Raw genomic sequence first — 17,008 nt, 5'->3', positions numbered from 1 at the left:
CATTCGCTGAAAAAATTTGCTTTCGTGCCGCGATATTAAAGTGAATTACTCGTTATATCATAATTTAATGAAACCACTGAAGAAGTATTTCGACGGTGTAATAAGTCGGCAATCACATAACTCGGTTTGCGACGCCGCAGACTTCCTGTCATTCTTTATTTTTTAAACGGAAAACTACTCAACGGCAATTCTTAAAAACTGCGGTGTTTTTTCTTCTCTGTGCGAAAAAATTTCTGTATAAACTTCAAAGAATGATGTCAATTTGTTCTCCTACAAAAAAAATAACATAGAGGCGGAGATTTTCAGACATCGCATAGGAGTTATGTGATCACCGACTTACACCTTCGATTTGCCACGATATTGCGGTAACCATCTAATAATTGCTCATTTTTCTCATAGAATAGCTGAAGAAATCGCAAGTTTTCTGCAATGCCGAGATGAAACGCGCATAGTTTTTTTTAATCAACAAAATCGCTGGAGGTATCGCGTATTTTTCGCTATACTGAGATGAAACTTGCGTAGTGACTAACATTTTCACGGAAAAGTAATTTCGCGGAAAGTAAGCGAGCAACTATTCGAACTTCGAAGTAGGTATGTGGTATCATGCGCAATTGAAGGAGTTTCTTAGGTTTTCGTTCATCTCAAGTTACACTGACGCTAATGATTATTATGCTCGCATCGATATTAAAAACCGCCTATTTTCAGTGACATTGAGGTGAAAATTGTGTGATCATTTGTGATGCTAATCATCCGCTAAAAATTTGCATATTGTGCCCCGCTTTTCTGATGAATTAAGCGTGATTTTTAATGATTTTTCAAAACCGCTCGAAAAATCTTGTATTTGCCGCGATATTTTGTAATATGGTTTGATTTTTGATATTTTTTGCGATCTTTGCCGGTAATCTTTGTAATTTTGCATTTTTTCTTCAAAATCGCTGGAAAAATTACGCTTATTCTGCGATACTGAGATAAAAAGCGCGCTATTTCTCTCGATCTAAGGAATCCGCTGGAAATATCGGTTACTTCTCCAGATAACAAAAAACAAAATGAAACTCGTAATTTCTTTCTCTTTCATACGCGGATATCAAGAAAACGAGTAACTATTCGAATTCCGAAGTAGGTGTTTGGTATCACGCGAAATTGAAGGAGAGTCTTTAGATTTTCACTTTTTATTAGCTGGTTTGCATCCTAGTGCGCAAGGGTTGGATGGAACGACGCTTCTCACCAAATGTTCACCAGTGAATGTGTATACAGGGTGATCCAAAAGTCCCTTCCACCCCCTCTAACTTTTTACCTAATTGAGGTAAAGATTTGAAACTTGGGGAATATTCCTAGGTCAAAGGAAGCTACTTTTTAGCCCCCCTAAAATTTTCAGGGGGGCCCCCTTGGGGGGCAACGGCCCCCGACTTTTAATTTTCAAATGGGAAGACCCCCTTTGTGATAGCTCGTTCGAAAGAGCATTGTAAAAACTTTACAACACTGTATAGTTTTTAGTTGCCAAGTGATTCTCCCTGCTGTTCTGTATATGCTGTTAATATATAAAAGGTTATTGCGACCAGTTTGGTTTCCTCCGGTATTTGAGATTATTTAATTATTGATTAGTTTAGCTATTGAAAATAGCTCCATTTGGTGACCCCGACGTGATTATATACTCGAAATCTCTAGTCAAAGTGAAAAAAATAAGGAATTAGAGTGAAGATGAAATGTTTGTGATTGAGATAACCTAAAAAAAAAAGAGAGTAAAAGTAGACGTTGCGTTTAACACTTTGACAAGAGCATTTCTTACTAATTCATTATTGAGGATGCAGTGAGCGGTTTTCGCCTCCATCCGATAATAATATGAATGCAGTGAGCGGTTTTCGCCTCCATTCGATAATAATATGAATGCAGTGAGCGGTTTTCGCCTCCATTCGATAATAATATGAATGCAGTGAGCGGTTTTCGCCTCCATTCGATAATAATATAAATGCAGTAAGCGATATTGTCGCATACAAACTGAGAGCTTAAAAGCTACATCATAGAGAATGTAGTGAGCGATATTTTTCGCCTCCATTCCCGATGTGAACTCATGAATTAAGCTTGGATAGAAATAAGATTGCAGTGAGCGATATTTTCGCCTCCATTCTTATCCTTGCAATACTTGTGTAAGACCTGGGCCTAGGCTTCTCATTCGATCGGACAGAGGCGGTGTCTCGACACGAACGAAAATTCTAAAATAAAAAAAAAAAAAACGCATTGCCAGGTACATTGTTGCCAGGCAAGCTTGATGATGGATTAATGTCATTTAGACTGCATAATTTGATAATTTAAAATTGTGTAAATCCATTTATTGATTTTTAATGCCGTTGGAAGCGGTAAAGTGCGGTTCTTAAAAAATAATAATGAAGAAATCAAGAACTGTCAAGGCATCGAAAGCTTCGCGAATCAGCCCAACGCTTCCCAATACTGATCATCATGAAAAGTTGAATGGATTATTAACCTCAAAAGAACAATTGGAGCGTCAGCTGTTGAATTTTAAGAAATCTGTGGAAGGTGATGTTTCCTCACTTTCAGCAATAAAAGCGCGGTATGATGAATCCGCGGCATTGTTGCCACATTATTTCAAAATTTTGCGTGAAATAAAAAGCATTGATATGCTATATGGAAATAATAGTCATGTTGATGAAGACAACTTTGATAAGTTTGAAAGCACTTACTATGAAACTGTTGGAAAAGCTAAAGAATTGTTGGAGACGCAACCAAGTGTGTTTCCAGTAGCCAAACCTACAACGGCTTTGAAAACTAAATTAAAACCACCAGAATTACCGACTTTTTTGGAGCTTATGAGCAATGGCCTTCGTTTTTCCAAATGTTCAATTCTTTAGTTCATTCAAACATGAACTTAACGGAGATCATCAAATTTCACTATTTACGGTCGTCTTTATCAGGAAAAGCCCTCTCTTTGATCAGAAGCATCGACTTCACGGAAGCAAATTATCTAGTTGCGCTTCAAACTTTGAGAGATGAATTCGAAAATAAGAAGATAATAATACGCAATCATTGCGAAGCGATAGTCAATCTTGGTTTCCCCACGTGTATTTGTAAGAAAAAGGAAACATTAACAGCAAAAGATTTAGAAAATATACACAACAAAATCAATCAGGCGGTACAATCACTGAATGCTTTGAAGGTGGATACTACCTCTTGGGACCCACTAGTGGTTCATTTAGCAACTGCAAAATTCGATCAAAGCACACTGACGGAATGGGAAAAGGTGGTGCCTACAAAAGATCACCCAAGGCTTCAAGAGCTGCTTGAGTTTTTAAAGAAACGTTCATTTTTACTTGAGTCGGTAGAGCGCAGAAAGTCGCAGTCAAAATCAAATCAAATCTTCTAAATAAATTTTCCAGCTTGAACAAGATACTACGAATTCTAGCATATCTATTAAGGTTTATTAACCGTTGCAAAAATGCAATCAAAGGCTCAAGAAAAGGTAACATCAAAAAGAAGATGAGTGCGCTATGCGCTATGATGATGCCTTTGCGTGCGCTATATTCAGAGAGAAGCATTTTCTCAAGAAATAATTTACCTGGCTAAAAAGTCTGGAATGGTTCTCCCTTCAAGCAGTGTTAGATCGCTGCACCCCTTTTTGGATGAAGACGGAATTTTGAGAGTTGGAGGCCGTTTGATAAATTCTGAACTAACATTCTCACTAAAGCATCAAATTCTGCTGTCAGCAAAGCACAGGTTTACAAGGTTGTTATTTCATCAAAAACACCTCAAACTTTTACATGCACCGCCACAAACCTTGCTAGCACACGTACGGCGAGGATACTGGCCCTTAAATGACCCAACAGAAACAAAGAAAACTGTAAACAGCTGCATGAAGTGCGCAAGGACTAGTCCAAAACAGTGCTCACAAATAATGGCTCCGTTACCAACGTCAAGGGTGACACAAGCGAAGCCGTTTTCAAGGGTGGGTGTTGATTACACCGGAGCGTTGAGCGTAAAAGCATCATCCAGAAAAAACGCTAATGTGTTGCGGACATATGTCATAATTTTTGTATGCTACGTGTCGAAAGCAGTTCATCTTGAAGTGGTTTCTGATCTATCTTCAAAAGCGTTTATTTCTGCATTTAAAATATTTGTAGCAAGAAGAGGATTACCTACAAAAATTTTCTCGGACAACGGTAGAACATTTTTAGGAGCAAGCAGTCACCTTCGAAAACAGTTTGATTCACTAACAAAGGATCCGGATATCCAAAAATACATGACAGAAAATATGATAGAATGGAAATTCAACCCTCCCAATTCTCCTCATCATGGTGGACTTTGGGAGTCAGCAATAAAAATATTCAAATCGCAATTGTATAAAGTAATAAGAGCAAGAATATTTACTTTACAACAATTAACGCAGCTTGTCCCTCAAATTGAAGCTGTGCTCAATTCAAGACCTTTGGTACCCTTGTCCAACGCCCCTGAAGAGTTTGACGTATTGACGCCAGGTCATTTTTTAATAGGAATACCTCTCACGTCTTATCCTGATAACACACCTACAAAGCAATCTACAAAAATTCTACAGGCGTATGAGGCAATACAGGAAGGATTCAACATATTTTGGAGGAAATGGCAAAGGGAGTATCTTCAACACATTCAAACATTTTCCAAGTGGCATGTATACAGATTGAATATCATTAAAAATTTGAAAATTAGTCATCACTTAACGGTAATACACAAACTTCAAGCATAAAAAGAGAAAACTTTTCGCGCAAACCCGAAGTTAATATCTCAAACCGTTTCAAAATGGCGGCCGGTTAAAGTTCAAAATGGCCGAAAATTCACACCGGTTATTTGTCGATGGATTCGCGCGAAAATCGGTATGTAGGGGTATTTTGACACGAGAAAAACGAATTTGACGTTAGATTTTCAAAAACACCGAAATTTCCAAAATGGCCGCCGGTTAAAGTTCAAAATGACCAAAAATTGATTTTTTTAGAAATCTAAGTTCAAATTTGTTTATCTTATGCCAAAATACTCTCAAATTCCAGGTTTTAGGCAAATCTATCAGCAAAAAACCGAGGTGACAATTTTCGGCCATTTTAAACTTTAACCGGCGGCCATTTTGGAAATTTCGGTGTTTTTGAAAATCTAACGTCAAATTCGTTTTTCTCGTGTCAAAATACCCCTACGTACCGATTTTCTTGCGAATCCATCGACAAATAACCGGTGTGAATTTTCGGCCATTTTGAACTTTAACCGGCCGCCATTTTGAAACGGTTTGAGATATTAACTTCGGGTTTGCGCGAAAAGTTTTCTCTTTTTATGCTCTTTCGAACGAGCTATCACAAAGGGGGTCTTCCCATTTGAAAATTAAAAGTTGGGGGCCGTTGCCCCCCACGGGGGGCCCCCCTGAAAATTTTAGAGGGGCCAAAAAGTAGCTTCCTTTGACCTAGGAATATCCCCCAAGTTTCAAATCTTTACCTCAATTAGGTAAAAAGTTAGAGGGGGTGGAAGGGACTTTTGGATCACCCTGTAGTGTTTAAAGTGAGAAGCTTTAATGTGCCTTCGCGAAAATTTAACGCAGAACACGATTCTTGCATCCAAAATTACTGAAATTAACTCCAGACCAAGATATTAAATATTTCTTGGCGCGTGAATTCAAACCTCCCGCTCATAAAAACACAATAATCTACGTGCGTCAGATCGCAAACTAAACGTTACCGCGGCAGTCTCTGCGAAACGAAAGTATGGCAATCTCAATCTTGACGCTTCGGCTCAGCTATGGTAAATTGTTCACACTTTGAACAATAAAGGGTGGGAAATGAACAAGGTTTGATTGCGAAGCCTGCCAAAACCGTTGTAGTGCACGATTTGACTTACGTAGAGTATTGTGTTTCTTGTGACCGGGCAATTCAAATTTCCCGTGACCAATGAAAAATTAAAACGTTAATATCTAAGTAAGGAGTTGATTTCAGTAATTTTTGATGTAAGAATCGTGTTCTACGTGAAACTCTGGTTAAGAAACATGTATCAGAATATCAGAATGCATTAACTTCGTTCCTTGTCTAGTGGTCCATTGAGGGGCGTAAAGTACAAGGCGCATGATTGCAGTTTTTGAAATATTTGAGATATTGATGATTTCAAGTAAAACAGATTAGCCTTAACGCACCTTCCGTGATAGATTCGCTCCAAAATTCCAATTTTTAAGCATCAAAAAATCGGTTTGAACTTTTTTCCCGTTTTGAGGATTCCGGGTGGCGGTAGCCACCCCGGCCCAATCCTAAAAAACTCCTCCTAAAAGATTGACCCCCCCCCCCTTCCAAAAAAAATCCATATAGTCTTGAAACTTCAAACACGTATTTCTCGAAATTGCAAAAATTGCACCTATGCGCCCTGTCCTCCAAGCCCAAGCCCCTCAATTGTGAAATGAGCCTGTTGAAAACCTCAACTACACTGGAAAAAAAAACACATTGGATCTAGATTCCAGACTCTTGAAAACATTGACAAGAAAAAATACTCTTGATTCAATCGGATTTTTGCTTGAATCAAAACGAAACCCACTTAAATTAGGAGGCTTGCCCTGGTAAAAATTGGCGATAAGAGCTGCGTTTCAAAATACCATAGGAATTCTTATAGCCGGCTAAAGAAGGTTACAGAAAATCATATAGCTGGCTGTAGAATGCGGAGAAAATCATACAGCCGGGCTATACGAAGCGATAAAAAATTATGCAGCCGGGATATAGTTCCTGTCGCTGGGCTTTACACTTTATCGCCTGGTTATAGCTTTTTCGCCTTCGATTAGCTTTTTTGCCTTCGATTATCAACGGCTATAAGAAATTGTGTAGACATTCGTGTGCTTTGGAAATCAGTAAGTTTGATACGGAACCACCTCAATATTTACAAAACACACATAATATTTTCCTTTAATGCATATATGTATATTTTTTCAATCAATTAAAATGAGAATAATCCATACAGGATGTGCAAACATTTCAAAATCATGAGTTGAATAACGGTGACTCCGCCAGATTGAATATTAGAGCCTAACACAAAGCGGAGCAGCGACGCACTGGCGCCTGCAAACCTAACAGGGATACTTCACGCATTTCGCAACGCGTGAAGTATCCCTGTTAGGTTTGTAGGCGCCAATGCGCGTTTCACGCTGGCTGCCCGCCTGCCGTGCCGCAGCGTGCCACGGCGCTTGAAGCAACTATTTCACACCAGAGGTATTGCACAGTATCATACGAAACTGAAGGCGCTCTAATATATTAGGAATGGCAGGCATCCATCAAAAGTACGGAGCTTTCCTCGCAAAATAAATCAAGATACTACGGCCCAAAAAGAGAGCAGTAGTCCAGAAACTCACTGAGTCCTAGCATCCGTAATTAGTAATAACGTTTAGCATACACTTTATCGCCTGGCTGTTGCTTAGTCGCCATCGGCTATAAAAGGCTAAACGAAATTGTGTTGCCGGCTATAGAAGCTATTGGAAATCTTACAGCCGGCTGTAGGTCTAATGTATTTTGGAACACAGATTCTACTGCCAATTTTTACCGGGGTGGTTCTTGATTTAAGCTAGAATCCGATTGAATCAAGAGTACTTTTTCTTGTCGATGTTTTAAGAGTCTGGACTCTAGATCCAATGTGTTTTTTTCTCCAGTGAGTGCGAAAAGAAAAGTTCATTCTTATAGTGAACGGCTCAATAATCGCGATGTGCGAATCGGAAAAATCCGAAATAAACCCCAAACTTCACATTCTGCGTTAGGAATGCGTTTTTTTAAACTATCATGAGTTCCATGAAACGTTGCCAACGTGCCAATCAGCGCCGTTGCGGACTTCTCGACGCGCCCGAGGGGCTCGCTGACGTCGGAGCGAAAGTGAAAGGGATGACGGGGTCCGGACGAGGCATCCCTCGGGAGATAATGAAGTGGGCCGTCAAAATACGTATTATCACAAATCTGCCGGGTTAGGGGTCGCCGGCGCCGCGGAGGGGGATGAGATCGTGAATCGAATTCGCAACACTCCGATAAATCCACCCGATTAAATTATCGGAGAGAAATGCCCGCTCATATTTTCCTTCTTTATTTTTTCCCCGTTCCCGCCTTGGATTTCCCTGCGAGGATCCTCGCCAATTGTTTCCGCGCGGGAGACCCTTCCCCTCGAGAATGCGGATTCGGGGGCCGGATGACGTTTCCCCTCCCCCGAAACTCACCCCCCGAAACAGTTAAAGCAATTTGACTGTTCAACCCTCCCTGTCATAACGCACGCATCCCCTGCAATGGCGAGGCGTGAACGGTCGATCATCGATTGTCGATATTTCTCCACTTGAGGCTATGGTGAAGAATCGATTTTTTAAGTGTTCGTTGCCAATACCTTGTTTATCGATTCTTTTACATAGGTTTAGTGGCAGATCAATCGATATATCGCAATGCACGCCACGCTACTGATCCCCTGTTGCCCGCGATGGCGAGCGGGGGGCAGGGTGTCTAAAAAAAACCTAAATGTCTCAAAATCGTCGGTCCCGGGCGAAGAAACGTAACTCCATTCCAAGGTTGTAAAATTGACTCAAACAATTCAAATCCTCGCAAGAATGTGCCCCCGCAATTACACTGTCCGAAAGTCTGATTTTCGCATGAGATAAGAAGAAAAGCCGGTGAAATTTCTAATTAGAAATTCTCAAAATTTTCCCGATAAAAGTGCTTTTTGCGCGGGGAGTTTTGGCAACATTGAAGTAGAGTTACGTTCTTTTGTGAGAGAAACAACGGAAGTATTGCTCGGGCCGTTTTCTCGTTTGACTAACCTATATTATGATAAATATGAAATTTCGAAGTTTTCTCTCGGTTTTCACCCTGCGCGCAGACAGACCAATCGAGGTGGGCTTGGGAACTTGGGAAGCCTACTACCGAAGCCTTCCGCGGACCCCCTCCCCTCCGCGGGAGCCTTCCCCGGAAAATTTTTGAAGTTTTATATCTATTTAGACGTACTTTGAGGCTTTCGTGACGGAGATTTACCATCAATTTCTGCACAAAAATTACGCTTTTTTTATTTTCGAATTATTGCATTCAATAGATCTGGAAATTTTTTGAAATTTTAAATCTACTTGGGCACACTTTGAGTCATCCGTGACGGAGATTTTTCATCAATTCCTGCAGAACAATTCGGTTTTTTTTTTTTTTTTTCAGCTCAAATACTTTGAATTGTTGCAATGAAAGCATCTGAAAAATTCCTTAAATCTTAACTCTACTCGGACGCATTTTGAGACTTCCGTGATGAAAATTTTAGAAAATACCATCGGAATGAACACGGTGTTTTCATTTAACACTCTACACGAAGAAAGATAATCATCCTCAACGAAGGTTTTTCTCCACCATCCAGAATTTCTGGGGGGGAGGAGGGGGGCAGATGATACTATTTTCAATTCTATGGGGGCTAGGCCCCCATGCCCTCCCTTCGTACACCCATGCCTCAATCCCCATTTGGAAAAAAGTTTTCCGAATGACAACAGTGCGTAGCGATTCCGTGCTCGAGTCTAGAGAGCCGACTCAATCTAACTTCCTTGCGGCCATTCCTATTAAAGTTATCCCTTATCTAGCTTCATGCGATACATTTCACTCGCCAGGAATCACGGAATCCCTTTCCCGCGTGCATCAACATCCCTTCGAGGGCTCGCCGACACAGTCAAGTTGCCAAACTTTTTCACCCCGAATCGCGAGCGTGCACATTTCCCAAGCAACCGAATTTGCCAAACTTTTTCACCCCTCCCCAAGTAGCAGTGATCGCGATAAATAGCGATTTTATCGGTTGATTATCGCAATCATATCGGTGGCAATTTATCGCAATATTATCAAATAAAAAATTGCGATTTGTGGCGATTAAATCGCTATGCATCGCAATTTTTTGTTCAATATAATCCCGATCAATTTTCGTCGATAAAATCGAGATCGAATCGCCATTTATAGCAATTTTTGTTTCGATAATATCGCGATAAATTACCGGGCGATAAAATCGCGATTTTATTGCAACAAGATCGAGGATAATCGCACAGATGTTGATGATCTTAGGGATTTTATCGCCGACAAAATCGCAGCAAATCGCAATTTTTCCGTTGAAAAATGCTACTTGGGCATTGCGCAGGCGCGTTCATTTCCCAAGCAACGGAACTGTGTGTTTCCACAATTAAGCAAGGAGAGAACTTAGAGTGCCTATATACACAGGGTGTCACGGATTTAATGCGCCAGGCTTCAGGGATCGATTTGATTGATTTGATTTGAATGGCCCCCCCCCCCCCCAAAATGACTTAGTTCCGTTCATGAACGCTTGCTTACATGAATGCTTAATCATACTACATTTTGCAATTCGAAACTAGAATTTCCGGCTGAGCGGCTGAGCCTAGAAACATCGTATGAACTATTATTTTTACCAAGCAGTACATAATTTTTTTTACAGATGAGCAAAAAATTGCAGTTCTTAATTGCAAAGTGGAGTCCAATTACTCCTTTGCATTGCAAATGATATTGCTGATTTTACAATTGAGACAGCCGGCATCGTTGTGAGACAGGGATACCGAAGTCCCTTCCCTTCCACGCGACTTTTCCGCCAGTGCAGCTCGTTCGTGCAAATATTGCGGGAGGGAGGCCACGCAAAAGGAACTGCTTTGATGCCAAACTACCCCTAAAATACCATTTTATAAAAGTATGGTATGATATTCATTAATCTTGGAGGAAGAGTGTTAAAATTCCTTTTTTAAAATGGGGATATCCCAAACATCATGAATACAGTATGATACGGCATAATGAAACGGCCAACGGGACAGTGAATGTCACAGTCCAATGGAAAAAAAGACTCTTAATGCATGGGAAACGGCTTTTCGAGAGGACGATTCCGCCGTGCTATGGAAGAACGCCTTTTGGGATACCCCCCCCCCCCCCCCCCACCTAAGGGTGCTCGGGGGTTTCAGGATTATGAAATTGGGATTCCTTGGGGTCCTGGGGACAATTCCCTATCAATCTCTTGGGCCCTGACTTCGAGCAACCAAAAAAAAACCGAGAAAAAAGTCTGGTACGAGTGAATTTGCAATGTGCGCTCAACCAGAGGAGTCCCCGCTAATTTGAAAAGTCGCGCGTCAATTTGTATATTTTGCCGCGCGCGGCACTGGAATTGGCGGGAACCAATGGGAGTGGAGATCTGGACTTGTTTACATTCGCGTTATTTTGATAAGCTAGTTGTAAACAAACGCGGCACTTCATCTCCTCGTGAGTGTTATAAGCAAGTCTTTTAAATGTTTACAGTTGCTCGAGGTTCTTGATTTTGTGTGTAAGTGCAAGTGCGAAGTTGTTTTTATTTGCGTCCCTCAAAAGAATATTCGATTCGGTGTTCCCTCGTTCAGTAATCAATATCCAAAATCAACGCCTCAAGATGGGCTCTCAAAGTACCTAGGTAAGTTTTCACCAATAGTATATTTCTCCCTCCTCGCAATTTGACTAGCACTGTACTGTCAAAAATTATTCAAGCTTCCTAAGTCCAGGAAGCTCCAAACCCTTCACTTTGGTTATTATCACCAGGGATTCACTTGTCATGTTGTGAGGTCTATCTACTTCAAATGTCCTCCAATGTCAGCATCTCACCAGTTTATTTATACCGTGAGTCATCTTAAATAGGGTTTTCACAACTGAGAGGTAAAATACTTCTTGCCTAGAAATCAGATTATGGCAGGTCACATTCGAAATCAAAGTCTAATCTATTGAGTAGGTAATGTCTACCAGGGGCCGGCCAAAGTTTGATTTTCCTTTGATGATCATGCCTCAGGTGTTGTAGATTTGTACATATCCTTCAAGGATTGATAACAAGGTGGGAAAATTTTCCATGAAGACGTGCAGCCTTAGCACTAATTGTAAGAAGAGGAAAACAGAAGAGTCAATCTGACGACAGACGGACAGGAATGACTTCGTGTGTAAGGCTGTCGTCAACATTGACTTTAAGCGTCAAAATTGATGAGTCTAGGACCTTCTATGAGTCAAATCCATTTTCCCCTTCTGCTCACTGCACTGTAGCAGAAAGTTAATCTTTACTGGTGAAACCACCAGAACATACAGGGTGTTTCAGACCGTTGGTACCAGGCTTTTTTCTCGGTTACTCAAGGTTGGATGAAGTCGAAGACTGCGGGGTCAAATGAGGATTTGGCTCTAAGGAATCCAAATTTTGTTGCCCCAAGGGCCCCTTGGCTGGCTATATCTCAGGGGGTAAATGGAGGGGGTGGGGGGTCATGACTTCAAAAATTGGAGTACCGGTCAAAATTTTGAAATTTAAATCGCTGAAGAAATTCCACTCTGACATATGAGTAGAGGGTTAGAACAAGATGCAGGCCTTCAATACAGCACTGTATGAGGTCCCTTGGTTTCTGTTATTTTAGATCTTACCTAATCTTAAGTGTGTTTTGAGGTAGCCAGTGCTATGGATGTAAGTAGATAATGGAAATAAACTTAAATTAAATGTTTTTATTCATTGAAGATTTAAAAAATTTAATGTAAGTTTATCTTCATTATTTTCATCCATGGCCCTGGCTACCTCATCACATAATTTTATAAAATGTCACCTCTGAAAATGTTGTATATCAACACCTTCAAAAATGAATCATATGTGTATATTCGTATGTACTATGTAATAAGTATCCAAGAATTTTTTTTCTTTTTTCTGGCGTCATCAGAAATCTCCAACTCTAAGGGGAAAGGTGAACAGCTACTTCGACTTTTAGGAGTGAGTAAAGTCTTCCAGGCAAACGACCGAGCAGAAATTTTTGCAAAAGAAATTTAAAAGCAAATTAAAGTTTTTATAGTTTTTACTTTTTATCAATTGAAGAGATTTCAATAGATAAACAGAGCTTGCATCAAAATCGCATGGTTATAGTCCAGACACAATTTACTACGAGGCAAAATTTGTAGACAGCATGAGCATAACACACTACTATTTCTGCACCGCGGATGTTTTCTGGCCTACCTCGAAAATTGAAGGCGAAATAGACATTTTCGTAACCCTCATAGCTTTTTCGTGTAGATTGGAATGTTTATGAATGTTCAGTCAAAAAAATTCCGTAGGCGGGTCACCAACTTAACCTTATACGTAATGACAACGCTGCCTTCCTCTGCTCCTTCAAAGGCTCGAATAGTTGTCTATTCTAAGAGAGCAAATTTATCTCACATAATAAGCTTCAATAGAGAATATGCAGGTGTCTTAAATTTTGTGATTTTCATCTTGAAAATTGAGTACGAGAATATCTTTGGTTTCTAAATCGAACAATTATTGGAGAACATAATTTTGTTCCTCATAATCCACGATGAGGCATGCAGTTCGGGAAGCGCCTTCAAGTCGCATGAACGCAACTTTTCATTCACGTAATGTCCTACTCCTTTTAAAACATTAATTGCACCTGGGGTCGTTTAATACGTGTTCCGTCCTTCGAGACTGATCAAATTTTCCTTACATTTCTCTTTTCTACAAAAAATAGGTTTTCAGTTGTTTCTGAATTATAACCTCATGAAAATGCAAGCAGTTTGCGAAGCGCCTTCAACTCACACGAACGCAACTTTTCATATACGTTTCGTCCTGTGGCTCACAAAGAATTTATTGTAAGTACATACCTGAAGGTAATTCGTCAAATGGATCGCTTTTAGCAAAAATGAAGCGTATTTACAACGTTGTGAAAATGTTGCTTCTTCATAACTTTCTATAGAAAATCTCCCAGGGTAGCAAAGAGTTTTTGCTTCCCACCAAAAAATTGTTAATTTCAAAAGAAGAATACCTATGTATGTACACTTTCATATTGTACTAGGGGGCCCTGCCCCTGACCGCTACGCGGTCCAACCCCGGGAGGGCGCCTCGCGCCTCAGGCCCGCTTCGCGGGCCCTATACGCATATGTATAGGCAAAAATGTTCATCCATTTTAATACACCATTTTTTGTTCGAGCTGCATAGATTTCAAATTTTTGACGTAACACTCAGATTTGTAAATGATGAGGAATAGCTGGATGTACATTACTTGGACCTTGAACCTTGAACCCTGAGCGATGCACCGTTCCTCAACGCTTCCAATGAGGAGCCCTTCACGAGCTTTTCCATTGTTTTATTGTTTATTCGAGTCACTCAGTAGAATCCCACACCTTGACGTTTCTAGCGGAAACGACATATCTCTCACGCTGTTAACATTGGACTTAAGTGACATGAGCTTTAAAAGCTCTACAACATTAAAAAGTTCGGGGTTTCATAATTTTTTTGCACATCTACATCTACTACTGATGACATACATGTAAAGATCATCCTTAGGTCGGCAGTTCGTAATAGGCTTCAGATTTTGCTGTGTTGTAAATAGATGTTTAGGCAAATGGGCTTAGTTCATCAAAAAGGAACCAACCCACATTAAGTTGATAACTGAGGAAAAGAGCTTTGAAGTTGTATTTTTGCACAAGATTCAATGTATATGTAGATTTAAAATTCAACCCCTCTTTTCACAAACTAATTTCTGTTTTTCTACTTTCAATTTTTGGCGGGAGAAAATATACGGCTAGTGAAACTCAAACACACACTTAACTCAATTTTTTCGAAGATGTAGGTTGGTTCTTTTCTGCTCAGCGCGGTCCAAATAGTGGTTATCCTTACTTCTTCACTGCAAAATGATACCAATTTTCGCACGCTTCAAAACTTAACGCCACACTTCTCATTTGGAACAGATACATTCGGATCCAGAATCTTCGCGCTCAGACCCATCTCATCATGTTTTACTAATCCATAAACTTTCCACCATCAAAACGCGATTTAAAACCCACGCTCATTTCCATTCGGTCAACGATGGCGCCAAACAGGACAGTTTTCTTCCACGGACCGGGCGCCAACAAGCGGAGAAACGAGCACGGATAGAGGATAAAGGATAAAGGTAATAATAAAATCGTGTCTTTCGTCCGTAGTCAAGCGCGCTCCTATAAGAGCGAAAGGTTCAAGCAGGTTTATCCAACCGCGGGGAGGTGGGGGCCGCACACTGGTAAAGAGTCAATAAGAGAATTCGGACAAAATGCAGATATCCGTCACCTTCCGGCCCAAATACCACAAGCGCCATTCGACGATTGAAAATGTCGTCCGCCATTTTATATTTTGACAGATAAATTGTTCAACGGAAGCTGTCCGAAATTTTCACTGAATTTTCTTTGTGCTGGCGATACAATTCAATGAAATTTTCAAACAGATTCAACCAACAATGTCTCTGTAAAAAAATAAAATGGCGGCGGAAATGTTGAAACACCGCTTGGCGCTTATGATACTTTGGCTGGAAGATGACGATTTTATAAAATTGTAAATGCAAATCGTGAAAGTTTAAAAGTTAGGGACTCAGGGCGAGTCAGGGAGATCAGGGAAATGTCAGGGAATTTCAAATTCTAAATTCTGTGGCAACCCTGAATTCCGATTTTTCCGGAGAAAATGGAGCTGACGCAGCAGGAAAACAGAATCAGCCCTTTTCGGAATCAGTGCCGAAAAATCCACCTGGAATCAGTTGTCACATTTAAAGCAAATCTAAGAAAAGACTTGTTCTGCCGCGCTAAGGAAAAACGCCGTATGAGCATTCAGGCATTGCCACATTTCCTTCAATAACAAACAAATTTACTGGGAAAATTCTGAAACAATTTTCTCCAATTTTTCAGACTGTTTTGTTCCCAATGGACCACTAGACAAGGTACGAATTTAAGCATTCTGATACATGTTTCTTAACCAAAATTTCACGTAAAGCACGATTTGCGCAACAAAAACTAATGAAACAAAATCCAACGAAGATATTTACATTTTTATTCACATTGGTTCGAGGAATTGAACTGCCCGCTGACAAGAAACTCAAAGCTCTACGTGAGTCAAATCGCGCACTACAACGGTTTCAACAAACTTCTCAATCTAGTAATGTTCATTTCCCACCATGTGTTGTTCAAACTATAAAAATTTGCTACAGCTGAGCCAAAGCGTCAAGATTGAGGTTGCCAGACTTTTATATCGCAGAGACTGTCATGATAACGTTTAGCGCGCGATGTGAATCATGCAGAGCATTGAGTTTTCATGAGAGGGTGGTTTGAATTCACACATCAAGAATCATTAAATATCTTCGTAAGGAGTTGATTTCAATCATTTTCGTTGTACGTATCGTGTTCTACGTAAAATTTTGATTAAGAAACATGTATCAGAATGCTGAAATTCGTACCTTGTCTAGTGGCCCATTTAATCTAAATTATCTGAATATTCCAAGAAAAAAATATGCATAAATTCCTTCAAGTATGCATGCAAAATTTAATGTATTCTTTCTAGTTCATGTCGAATTCATCGTTTCAAGTCGATCGATTCCATAGCCTCCAAAAACTCCATGTCCAACCTCCCCATCGACCCGACCCACTGCGCGGCGGCGGGCGCCAGGTCTCCGCGGCCGCTGCCTGGAAGCTCGACTCGAATCAGTCGCGTGTTTTCTCTCCTCAGTCGCTGTTCGCCCGCGCTCCGCTACGGACTCCCTGCTCGCGAGTTTCGCATTCTTCGTTTCGTTTTCGGCCCCCTGACAACGGTCGTCAAGTCGGTGAAGCCCATGATCAGGTAGTCTGAAACTCGCGTTTCGTTGTTTCGTTTCGTACGAAGCTGTGTTGTGTCGTCGCGGCTGTGTCCATCATGGCTCCGCGTGTTTCGGTTGTGATGCTGGCGTGTTTCGTCGGTGTTATGTTTGTGGATGTTGGTGGTGCGCTGGGAGAGGCGATGACCGTCCAGAGGAAGATCATGGAAGACGCCGATCTGAGCCAGGTAGGTTCGGCTTCGTTGCCGTTGCTGGTGCGCTCTTTCGCTGTTTCTCCAGCGCTCTGAGGAAGAATAAACCCGATGAAGGAAACAGAATCTTTATGGCGTTGTCTCAAAATTTCCGCGCCTGTTTTAGTATGTTCGAAGAGGAACGATAGCCAACTTCAGAGCATGTTTTTACGGAACGTTCTCGGTAAAAATAATGATAAAACATGGAGCTAAAAAA

At 40.7% G+C, this 17,008-nt stretch overlaps 1 protein-coding gene across 1 annotated transcript in view; it reads left to right on the top strand.

The window, feature by feature from the left end:
* Nucleotides 1-16,448: 16,448 nt before the first annotated feature.
* Fas1 (fasciclin 1 Fas1 domain-containing) overlaps nucleotides 16,449-17,008 on the top strand; it is a 180,826-nt gene continuing 180,266 nt past the window's right edge. The window contains exon 1 of the mRNA XM_072304168.1: nucleotides 16,449-16,788. Within this exon, the coding sequence (XP_072160269.1) occupies nucleotides 16,660-16,788 (129 nt within the window). The 5' untranslated portion in view covers nucleotides 16,449-16,659. The remainder of the gene's footprint in view (nucleotides 16,789-17,008) is intronic.

The sequence above is a fragment of the Bemisia tabaci genome, chromosome 9 (assembly GCF_918797505.1).
Source record: "Bemisia tabaci chromosome 9, PGI_BMITA_v3".
Classification (NCBI taxonomy): Eukaryota; Metazoa; Arthropoda; class Insecta; order Hemiptera; family Aleyrodidae; genus Bemisia; species Bemisia tabaci.
This window is presented reverse-complemented; position numbering and strand designations above follow the sequence as displayed.